At 44.2% G+C, this 12,272-nt stretch overlaps 1 protein-coding gene across 3 annotated transcripts in view; it reads left to right on the forward strand.

Moving 5' to 3' along the window:
* Positions 1 to 12,272, forward strand: part of ppp2r3b (protein phosphatase 2, regulatory subunit B'', beta) — a 148,959-nt gene that overhangs the window by 102,659 nt on the left and 34,028 nt on the right. For all 3 annotated transcript variants that reach the window (XM_078545111.1, XM_078545113.1, XM_078545112.1), the window contains 3 exons: positions 6,569 to 6,655; positions 7,340 to 7,496; positions 9,784 to 9,832. In XM_078545111.1, the coding sequence (XP_078401237.1) occupies positions 6,569 to 6,655; positions 7,340 to 7,496; positions 9,784 to 9,832 (293 nt within the window). The remainder of the gene's footprint in view (positions 1 to 6,568; positions 6,656 to 7,339; positions 7,497 to 9,783; positions 9,833 to 12,272) is intronic.

A 12,272-nucleotide genomic window follows, 5' to 3' on the forward strand; every position in this document is an offset into this window, starting at 1 on the left:
AATTAAAAATTATCTATTTCTCAGTTGTATGATTTAAATTTATCCATTGATTTATCTTGTTTGTCTTTTACTGTCTTAATTAATTATTTTGTTTTGTTCTTCATGTGCTCAGGCTTTTTTAAAAGTCCAGACTTTGATATGTTTGCCCGGAGCTATGATGCTAGAATGAATTTTGAATAAAAAACTAGTCTCAGTAATGATGACCATGAAACTACCGGATTGTCTTAAAAGCCCACCTGGTTCACTAAGATACTTTAGAGAAGGATATCTGCTGTCCTTACATGGCCTGGCTTGTATGTGACTCCACACCTACAGCAATGTGGTTGACTCTTAAATGCCCTCTGAAACAGCCTAGTAAACTAATCAGTTACATCAAACCACTACAAAGAAGTTGAATAAGAATAAAACCGGTTGGATTGCCCGATATTGATCTCTGCACAGGACACAACAAAGGCGCAACTAGCCTAGTCCTCCTCGCTAACGTTTGGGAACTTACGCCAAAATTGGGAAAACTGTCCCACAGATTAGTCAAGCAGCAGCCTGACTTGTTCATACTCTCAGAACCATACCTTGCAGCCAATGTTTCAGACTCCCTTATTGCCGTCCCTGAATTTTTAAAAATTCATTTTTCAGGATGTGGGCACTGCTGGCTAGGCCAACATTTATTGCCCATCCCTAATTGCCCTTGAGAAGGTGGTGGTGAGCTGCCTTCTTGAACCACTGCAGCCCATGTGGTGTCGGTACACCCACAGTGCTGTTAGGGAGGGAGCTCCTAGACTTTGACGCAGCGTCAGTGAAGTGATTATATTTCCAAGTCAGGATGGTAAGTGGCGTGGAGGGAAATTTCCAGGTCGTGGTGTTCCCATGTATCTCGGCTAGTGGGTATTCGGAATTTGGTGCAAAGCGGGAATTCAGTGCACAAGGGACGAGGTGCTCTTTGCATTTTTTCCTTGCTATCCAACTTATTAAATCTTCAGAGCATGCTACAGCAGGAGAGGCTACAAGCGAAAGGAATCACTGGTAAGTAGTGGGTAAGGTATTTGCTACTTTAATCGCTTATAGTTTAAGGTCTTTGTGGTTTATATTCTACAGTAACGAGGATCGGAAAAGAAGGGCCCTAGAGTAGTTGACTTAAAAGGTTTAATGTAAAGGGATAAGTCATGGCAGGAGCGCTCAAAGCCATGGTGTGCTCCATGTGGGAAGCCGGGGACATTTCTAGTGCCCGGGGCCAGCATGTGTGCAGGAAGTGTGTCCAGCTGCTGTGTCCTGGAAGCTCGGGTTTCAGAGCTGGAACGGTGGTTGGGTACACTGTGGAGCATCCGCGAGTCTGAGAGCATCGTGGATAGCACGTTTAGAGAGGTAGTCACACTGTAGATGAAGGGATTTGAGCAAAGAAGGGAATGGGTGACCACCAGGCAGTCCAAGAGAAACCGGCAGGTAATTCAGGAGACCCCTGGGGTCCCGCTGGCAAATTGGTATTCCGTTTTGGAGGCTGATGAGGGCACTGGATCCTCCAGGGAGTGCGGACAGAGCCAAGCTTCTGGCACCACAAGCAGCCTGTCCTACAGGAGGGGAGGAAGAGCAATAGTAATAGGGGATTCTATAGTCAGGGGAACAGATAGGCACTACTGTGGCCATCAACGTGACTCCAGGATGGTATGTTGCCCCCCTGGTGCCAGGGTCCAGGACGTCACTGAATGGCTGCAGGGCATCCTGAAGGAGGAGGGTGATAAGGCAGAGGTCATGGTACATGTTGGTACCAATGACATAGGTAGAAAGATGGATGAGGTCTTGCATCAAGAATCCAGGGAGTTAGGCAGTAGACTAAAAAGCAAGACCTCTCGGGTTGTAATCTCTGAATTACTCCCAGTGCCACGTGCTAGCGAGCTCAGAAATAGGAAAATAGCGCAAATGAAAACGTGGTTTAAGAGTTGGTGCAGGAGGGAGGGTTTTAGATTCCTGGATCACTGGGACAGGGAAGGTGGGACCTGTACAAGCAGGACGGTCTACATCTGAACTGGAGCGGGATTAACATCCTTGCGGGCGGGTTTGCTAGTGCTGTTGGGAGGAGTTTAAACTAATCCGGCAGGGGGAGGGGACACAGAATGTTAGCAGAGTAGGAATACATCATAATACAGTAAAACAATCAAGTCAAAGGGAGTACAGCTACAAAAAGCTTCAAGGAAGTAAGGCAAGGCTGGATGGTCTCTACTTTAATGCCAGGAGTATTACAGGTAAAACGGATGAGTTAAGGGTGAGGATTGACACGTGGAATTGTGATATATTAGCCATCACTGAGACGTGGCTGAGGGAAGGGCAGGATTGAAGCTCAACATTCCGGGATATAGAATCTTCAGGCAAAACGGGAGGGGGTAAAAGAGGAGGAGGCGTTGCATTATTAGTTAAGAAGTCAGTCACTGCAGTAAGGAGAGATGATATCTTGGAGGGGGCATCAAATGAAGCTTTGTGGGTAGAGCTTAGGAATAAAAAAGGGGCAACCACTTTATTAGGTGTTTATTATAGACCCCCAGATAGTCAGTGGGAAATTGAGGAGCAAATATGTGCACAATTTGTGGAGGTGTGTAAAAACAATGACATTAGGGCAATTATATTAGGCGATTTCAACTTTTCCAACATTAATTGGGATAGACATAGTGTTAAGTGCTTGGATGGAGTGGATTCCTTGAAATGTGTACAGGAGAACTTTTTAGGTCAATATGTAGAGGGTCCAATAAGGGACGGTGCATTGCTGGACCTAATCCTGGGGAATGAAGCCGGACAAGTGGCTGAGGTGGTGGTGGGCGAGCATTTTAGCAATAGCGACCACAACATGGTACAGTTTAAGTTTGTTATGGACAAAGAAATCGAAAGTTGCAAAAAAATGTTTTGGATTGGGGGAGAGTGAATTTTAGTAAAATAAGGCAGGATCTGGCCAACATAGACTGGGAACAGTTACTAGTGGGGAAATCTACAGAGGAACAATGGGGGGGTGTTCAAAAAGGAAATGGGGAGGGTACAGGCTCAACATGTTCCCTCTAGGGTGATAGGAAGGAGTAACAAGCCCAGAGAACCATGGATAACCAGAGACATTCAGGTTACGATGAGAAGGAAAAGAGAGGCTTTTAGCAGGTACAAGGGAAGCAAATCAGCAGAGGCATTAGCAGAGTACAGACAGTGCAGGGCGGAGCTTAAGAAAGCAATTAGGAGAGCAAAGAGGGGATATGAGAAAGCTCTGGCTGGTAAAAGTAGGGAAAATCCCACGATATTCAATAAGTATATCAATGGGAAGAGGATAACCAGGGAAAGAGTAGAGCCCATAAGGGACCAAGTGGGCAATCTATGGGTGGAGCCAGAGGACATCGCTAGAGTATTGAATGAATACTTCACGCCCGTCTTCACCCAAGAGAATGAGGATGAAGGTATCGAATTCAGGGAGAGAGACGGCGAGGTTCTTAAGCAAATTGACATAGGGAGTGACAAGGTATTGGAGGTGTTGGCAGGATTAAAAGTGGACAAATCTCCAGGTCCGGATGATTTGTGTCCCAGACTTCTGAGGGAGGCAAGGGAGGAGATCGCAGGGGCTCTGACCCAAATTTTTAATTCCTCTCTGGCCATGGGGGAGATGCCAGAGGACTGGAGAACAGCTAATGTGGTTCCGCTATTTAAAAAGGGTTATAGAGATAAGCCAGGGAACTACAGGTCAGTGAGTCTCACATCAGTGGTAGGGAAACTTTTGGAGAACATTCTGAAGGAGAGAATCTATCTCCACTTGGAGAGGCAAGGTTTGATCAGGGATAGTCAGCATGGCTTTGTCAGAGGGAGGTCATGCCTAACAAATTTGATTGAATTTTTTGAGGAGGTGACCAGGTGTGTAGATGAGGGTAGTGCAGTTGATGTAGTTTATATGGATTTCAGCAAAGCCTTTGACAAGGTTCCACATGGGAGACTTATAAAGAAGGCAAATGCACATGGGATACAGGGTAATTTGATAAGGTGGATTCAAAATTGGCTTAGTTGCAGGAGACAGAGGGTGATGACAGAAGGATACTTTAGTGACTGGAAGCCAGTGTCCAGTGGGGTACCACAGGGATCTGTGCTGGGTCCCCTATTATTTGTCATTTATATAAACGACATAGATGACCATGTGGGGGGTAAGATTAGTAAATTTGCGGATGACACAGATTGGCTGGCTGGTTAACAGTGAGATTGAGTGTCTTGGGCTACAGGAAGATATAGACGGGATGGGCAGATAAGTGGCAGATGGAATTTAACCCTGAAAAGTGTGAGGTGATACACTTTTGAAGGAGTAATTTGACAAGGAAGTATTCAATGAACGGCATGGCGCTAGGAAGTTCTGAGGAACAAAGGGACCTTGGCGTGCGTGTCCATAGATCTATGAAGGCAGAGGGGCACGTTAGTGGGGTGGTGAAAAAGGCATATGGGACACTTGCCTTTATAAATCGAGGCATAGATTACAAAAGTAGGGAGGTCATGTTGGTGTTGTATAGAACCTTGGTGAGGCCACAGCTGGAGTCCTGTGTGCAGTTCTGGTCGCCACATTATAGGAAGGATGTGATTGCACTGGAGGGGGTGCAGAGGAGATTCACCAGGATGTTGCCTGGGATGAAGCATTTAAGTTATGAAGAGAGGTTGGATAGACTTGGGTTGTTTTCATTGGAACAGAGAAGACTGAGAGGCGAGCTGATCAAAGTGTACAAGATTATGAGGGCATGGATAGGGAGCAGCTGTTCCCTTTAGTTGAAGAGTCAGTCACAAGGGGGCATAAGTTCAAGGTGAGGGGCAGGAGGTTTAGGGGGGATGTGAGGAAAAACTTTTTTATCCAGAGGGTGGTGACGGTCTGGAATGCACTGCCTGGGAGGGTGGTGGAGGCGGGTTGCCTCACAACCTTTAAAAAGTACCTGGATGAGCACTTGGTGTGTCATAACATTAAGGCTATGGGCCCAGTGCTGGTAAATGGGATTAGGTAGGTAGGTCAGGTGTTTCTCACGTGTCAGTGCAGACTCGATGGGCCGATGGGCCTCTTCTGCACTGTGATCTGCTGCCCTTGTACTTCTAGATGGTAGCAGTTGTGGGTTTGGAAGATGCTGCCTAAAGAGCCTTGGTGAATTCCTGCAGTGCATCGTGTAGATGGTACACTCTGCTTCTACTGTTCGTCAGTAATGGAGGAAGTGCATGTTTGTGGATGGGGTGCCAATCAAGTGGGCTGCCTTGTCCTGGATGATGTCAAGCTTCTTGAATGCTGTTTGAGCTGCACTCATTCAGGCAAGTGGAGAGTATTCCATCCCACTCATGACTTGTGCCTTGTAGATGGTGGACAGGCTTTGGGGAATCAGAAGGTGAGTTAGTGGACACAAGATTCCTAGCCACTGACCTGTTCTTGTAGCCACAGTATTTATGTGGCTAGTCCAGTTCAGTTTCTGGTCAATGGTAACCCCCAGCATGTTGATAGTGGGGGATTCAGCAATGGTCATGCCATTGAATGTCATGGGGCAATGGTTAGAATCTCTCTTGTCCACTGTATGTCTACTGTCCCACTGCCAGGATAAACCTTTTTGTTCTTGGAATGTGAGCATCTCTGGCATTTATTGTCCATCCCTAATTTCCCTAGGTGGTGCAGCAACTCACCAAGGCTCCTTTGACAACACCTTTCAAACCTGCAACCTCTTCCACCCAGAAGAGCGAGGGCAGCAAGTGCGTGGGAGCACCACCTCCTGCAAATTGCCCTCCAAATCACATACTATCCTACATGGAAATATATCACTGTTTCTTCATAGTCACTGGGTCAAAATCCTGGAACTACCACCTAAACAGCCTACCTATACCCCACAGACTGCAGCGGTTCAAGAAGGCAGTTCAGCACCATTTTCTCAAGTGGATGGGCAAAAAATACTGGCCTTGCCAGAGACACCCACATCCTATGAATGGATTAAAATAAACTATTTGGCACTTTACAGTCTTCTGCCTTGAACATTGAGTTTAACAGTTTTTAACCTTGACTACTGCTCCAATTTTCACAAACCGCAGGTGCTGGTAATGGAAAACAGGTCCACCAGAGCCACTGGGGAGTGGGAAAGGTGTGGTTGCGATAGATTCCCTATCAATACACAACTGTCAAGTGCCCCTGGTATCTACCAGCTTTTTTTCACTATATTCCCTGGGGACAGGAACCTCTGTCCTTTTGCCAGATTTTTCATGTTTTGTTCCTGCTCTGCTATAATCATTTACATCTCCTCTAAACACATCTTTTTCTTCACTTGTCTCATTACCACCCACTTTTGCCTTGCAGCAGCACCCCCTTTGCATTTTATCACTCCTGCCCTGTTACAGACCTTCCCTGGTGTTATTTACTCTTGTTCCCCCCATAACCCCCTTTGTAACTTGACTTACATGCTTAAAAACTTATTTTCTGAACATCCTCCAGTCCTGATCAAAGGTCATCAACTTGAATCTTGTTTAACTTATTCTGTAATCTCTGGGCTACCTCCCCTACTTTGGTATTATCTGCAGATTAGGCTCGTTTTTATAATTTTGGCGTTTTATTGTACAGGTCATACAGAGGATATTTTACACAGTAAACAGATCATGGACAGGGCGTATAACTTGTACAGAAATTAGGAAAAGCAACCTTCTACAGGTATGGTCTCCTGCAATCTGTTTGGATATTCTTCCCTTTCTTAAACAAATCTTTTTATTCTTTTCCGCTGTTGTCACTTTCGTACTTGAATTTCCAGAACTTATTTTCTCTCAGATCACTTGGATTCAAACATCTAACTCCATTAATCATTGCTGGCATTTTCATCTGTTTATTTTTAACAGAAGCTTTCTTGAAATGGGACTTGTCGGATTCTCCTATATGGCCAACAGGTTGTCCTGTTTTTCAGAGCTCGCACTGAAGTACAGTGTGTTGTGAACATATGATGACTTAAGAGCAACTGCACATTTGGCACCATCAGTCTTGCATTAATTGCGGCTGCAGTAAATTTCAATATCCATAATTAGAGAAATGTTTAAATCCTTATTATTGTGAGTGAAGTCAACAGTATTGATCCGTTAAACTATTTCTAAATTTTAAAATTAGATTTGCACTAAAATTGTGAATGCTCAGCCAAAGTTAAAGGATTACAGATTTGGCTATTGGCTTGCAAATAAGCGATGCATCAACATAGTGTACGTGGTGGGAATGTTGCTAAGTTTCAGTTTAAATTCTATTAATTTAAGTTATCCTCAGCTGACGGTTAACCATCTGCAGTGTTAGAGTAATTACTTTATTAATAATTTTATGAATTCTAAAGTAAGGGTATGTTTTTTTAATTCGTAGAACCTAGCCTTATTGGAAGAGGAAGAGGACATTAATCAGCTCACAGAATTTTTCTCCTATGAGCACTTTTATGTGATCTATTGTAAATTCTGGGAACTCGACACTGACCATGACCTCTACATTGATCAGAAGGACCTGGCAAGACATAATGATGATGGTATGACATCCAACATGAAGTAGCAGGTTATTAAGAGTCAGCTGCTTGATGTTTAAAATGACAGACTATGCATAAATAAATGGTGAACAACTATTTGGGGAAAAAATAGTCAGCCTCCTTTACTTGCTAGAACATAAACCTATTCACAAAACAGAAACCTGTATTGTACCGCCTATTTTTCATTCTGCTCATTTTATCAAGGCAAACAATATAATTAAATCACAGCCCATCAATAATGATTTTTATTTTGGAGGAAAATAGTCAAAGGCATGCATATATATAATGTGAGCAGGGGAAATTGTATTAATTCTATTTATCACAGTGAAGACATTAAGTTTGGAAACATTTTTTCTTTCGCTAGGTCTGTCCAGAACCATCCATTGAGCATCCTGTTCATTATTTTAGTTGAAAACAGATTAGGAGAGCTTTAATGACTATGTCATTGGTCACTTCTGAGGCTGACTGAATAATTGTCATAACTCTGTTATGAATCTTGACCATCAACATTTCAGCTGTTGAGAATCAACGAACCTGAGTTGAGTTAGAGCTCCCTAACATTTACACCAACCTTTTCCCAAAATAGTCCACATGATGTAGTGTTTAGTTACCTGCCAGATGCCTCATGCCAGCAGGTTACCCAGGCAGTAAAGTAATGATGCCTCAAGATGGTTGATACCAATAATTCAAATGCATTTGCACCACACTTTATTCCAAATCATTAATCAAGCTAGTTACTTCAGATCTGAAGAAGAGTCATACAGACTCGAAACGTTATCTCTGCCTCTCTCTCCACAGATGCTGTCAGACCTGCTGAGTTTTTCCAGCATTTTTTGTTTTCGTTTCAGATTTCCAGCATCCACAGTATCTTGACTTTATTCCTCTAGTTACTTCTGTTAATTGAATCACTCGGAGGTGCACATTCATTGGAACTGAATTTCCACAGATGTTCTCAGGGTCATCCACTGTAACTTCAGAGCTTTGGAAAACCTGGAAAAATGGCTTTGGCACTTTATTTGAGGGTTTATACAGCTCTTTGACAGAAGTTAAGGCTGGCAAACGAGGGAAACCCTGCTGCTCAAATTTTTGAGATACCTTGCCCTTCCAGGGTAATCTGCGGTAGACTGGGCACTTTTCAGGGCTAAAAGCTATGGCCTTAGGCCTGTTCATGAGTGTGCATGATATACAGCTCGAAATGATCTGATCAGGGTAACCATTATCCCACAGGATGCCTTTGATGAGCCCTGTTTCAGCATCAAGCTTGCCTGGTGAGCAAATGGCTCAGGCCCTGTTTACAAGGCTTCCAATAAGACCAACCTTATAACGTGTGGAACTGTCAGAATCCCAATTTGAGCAACAGGTGAAGCTAGCTGTTTCATGCTGCTACTATGCAGTAGCAACACAAGTGGTATTCACCACTAACAGGATGCTGTCGTCAAGCCGAAAAGACATTTTGCCTATCTCACAAATGAGTAATGTGGTATATGAATTTCACTGCTAATGTGATGCTAGATATGTAGGCTGTATGCCCCAAAGACTGTCAGATTATATCAAACAGTATGACCCAGCCACTCTTCTCAACAGGCAAGGTACAGACTGTACCCAACCAGCCCATGCTTGCAAAACACAGTGTGCAACATTAAATGTGATTCAGTGATTGGACAACATTTGCTAAATAATCCCCAGTGTGTTAAGAATGACACTGACAGCCAATTTAAGATTCAGTCGGGCTCACGTGGCGCATTTACGTGTACTGGAAGCTACATATATTAATATGCAGGGCCTTGTTCCTTGCAGACAGAAAGAACATGTACACACATTGCACCTGTTTCAGCTAAACAAAATAAGTGACAGCCATTCGTTGACTCATTCCTCAGGGCAATGCCTTGACCAATCAGGGTCAAGTTGCTTGGTTTAAATTTCAAACAATGCTTGGCAGTTAATTGTCAGTCACCATCACTGGTGCATTCTTCATGACAACACCTCTACCAATCTGGGTCCACTTACCAATCAATCAGCACTCCCTTCACATACGGTATAAATTGTTGTTTTCCCCTTATGTTGATATTCTTGTGAAGTGCCCTGATGTGTGCAAGACAAAAAAGCTTTGATGTCTCTTTTTTCAGCAATACTGAAAGTAACCTATAATGTCACTGAACAAGTTTGTGCATATCCTTGTTAAAGCATGTCCCTCAGCAACCATCAATTTGAAACGGTCTATAATGTTTTATTAAATTTCTCAATTTTGCAAGGTGTACTATATGAATTATGCTTCTGCTTTTACTTTCAGCTATATCAGGTAGAATGATAGAAAGAATCTTCTCCGGAGCAGTCACGAGGTAAACCTTGCAAATATTTTTAGATGCAAGTCAAAAGAACAATAGCTTGAATTTATATACAGTAGTTGCTTTCAATTTTTACTTTATAGTGGCTAATGGTAAAACAGCTTGTATGATCAGATTTCTTTTGCAGTTTAAGCAGTTAGGAAAATAAGAAATAGGAGCAAGAGTAGACCAATTGGCCCTTCAAGCCGGCTCTGCCATTCAGTATCATGACTAGTCTTATTGTGGCTTTAACTCCACGGTCATGCCTGCCCTGCTTTCTCCCCCCCACCCTCCATACCCTTTGACTACCTTGTAGATTTAAAAGAACTGTGTAACTCAGCCTTGAATATATTCATGACCCAGCCTCCGCTGATCCCTGAGGTAGTGAATTCCAAAGATGAATGACCCTCTAAGAGAAGAAATTCTTTCTTGTCTCCATCTTAAATGGGAGACCCCTTATTTTGAACCTGTGCCTCTTAGTTCTAGATTCTCTGAGGAGAGACATCCTCTAAGTATCTACTCAGTCAAGCCCCATCAAAATCCTTTATTTTTCAATAAGATCACCACTCATTCTTCTAAACTCCAATGAGTATAGGCCCAACCTGCTCAACCTTTCCTCATAAGACAACCCCTCATCCAAGGAATCAACCTAGTGAACTTTCCCTGAACTGCCTCCTATGCAAGTATATCCCTCCTTAAATAAGGAGACCAAATCTGTACTCCAGTGTGGTCTCATCAGTGCACTATACAGTTGTAACAAGACTACCTTACTTTTATGCTCCATCCCCCTTGCAATGAAATGCAACATTCAATTTGCCGTCCTAATCACTTGCTGTACCTGCATGCTAACTTTTTGTGTTTCATGTGTGAGAGCACCCAGATCCCTCTGAACCACTACATTCAGCAGTCTCTCTCCATTTAAATATTCTACTTTTCTGTTCTTCCCAACGAAGTGAATAGCCTCACATTTCCCTACATTATACTCCATCTGTCAAATTATTGCCCAATCACTTAATGGCCTGTACCTTGTATCCTTTTGCAGACTCTTTGGCTGGGTTTTTCTGTGCCCTCTGGCGTCGGGCATGTTCAGTGACGTGAGCGGACTATATTACACGATTAGTTTCATGATGGCGTGAAACCAGTTTGTGAACGTCCGCTCAGCCCACCAACGATGGGCCGCGATTCCTGCTTTTGACATCAGGAACCTCATTGTAATACATCAGCATATCATTATAAAGCCAAGCCGCCGGACTCATCCCTCCCCCCCACCCCCCTTGCTGGATCGCCCGCCCACGTTGGCCGGAAAACATGCTGACGTGTTTCACAACAGCACATAAGCGATGTGCACCTGACAAGCTGCACTTCGCTCGGGACTTCAATGTTGCCTACCTTGCTTTGATCAGCACTCGCAGTCATCAGCACCAGGCTTCACAGACAGCAGCACATCACTTTTGGTGGGGCTCACAGGTAGGTCTCCACCTACCAGATCAGCCATATGTGGGTGGCTTTTCAATGGCTACAGAGCAAGGCCTTGCTTGGGGAAGGGGGAGAAGTGGCCCCAGGCAAGGGAAGAGGCTGCAGGACAAGAGCTGTACTGGGGAAGGAGTGTATCCCAGGGGCATATGTTGATCTGTGCAAGTGGCCTCAAGATGGTGAGAGCTGAGGAGGTAGCCTCTAGAGGAGATAAGGCCAGATGGATGTGTGAGGGTATATGTGAGAGAATGAGTGGTGATGTCATTTGAGCTAGCAGTGAATGAGATGCCAGTGAATGTGTGATGGGCTTGAGTGTGTGATTTTAGAGTGATGAGATGGTTGTCATACCCTGGCTGCTCTGATGAGATCATTCATCATCTATCTGCTTTGGATGGCCGACCTCTCCTGTGCAGCATTGGCACTGACCACTGCTGCCACCAGCTGCCATGCTGGATTGGTGATACTGCTGCCCGTCCTGCAGCCAGAATGGGGGTAGAGGTTATCATGGCGGGCCTCCACGGGGTCCAAAAGACAAACCAGTGACGTGTCATTAAACCTGGGGGCTGCAGTCTTTTTGCTTTTCGTGGATACTTTCCCTTCCATAGTCATGGGCTAGAAGCACAGAGAGATGTGCTCGCAGCTGAACTTCAAAAATGGCGCCCAGCATGATGAAGTGGCGAGGTGAAGGCATGGCGGGCGAATGAGAGCCAGCCCACCATGGAAATGGCATGTTTCCCGGGAATGCATAAGTAATACAGCGGATTTGGGATAATACAGCATGAAAACCCGCCATTGTGGCCAGCGGGTAAAACATCGTTTACCTACCCCAGTGCAAATCTAGGACAATTCCACCTTTTGTGTCCTCCTCACAACTTGCTTTCCTTTGTATCATCAGCAAATTTGGCAACAGTGCACTCAGTACCTTCATCCAAGTCATTAATATAGTTTGTAAATAGTTGACGCCCAGGCACTAATCCCTGTG

This window comes from Cetorhinus maximus, chromosome 7 (assembly GCF_964194155.1).
Source record: "Cetorhinus maximus chromosome 7, sCetMax3.hap1.1, whole genome shotgun sequence".
Lineage (NCBI taxonomy): Eukaryota > Metazoa > Chordata > Chondrichthyes > Lamniformes > Cetorhinidae > Cetorhinus > Cetorhinus maximus.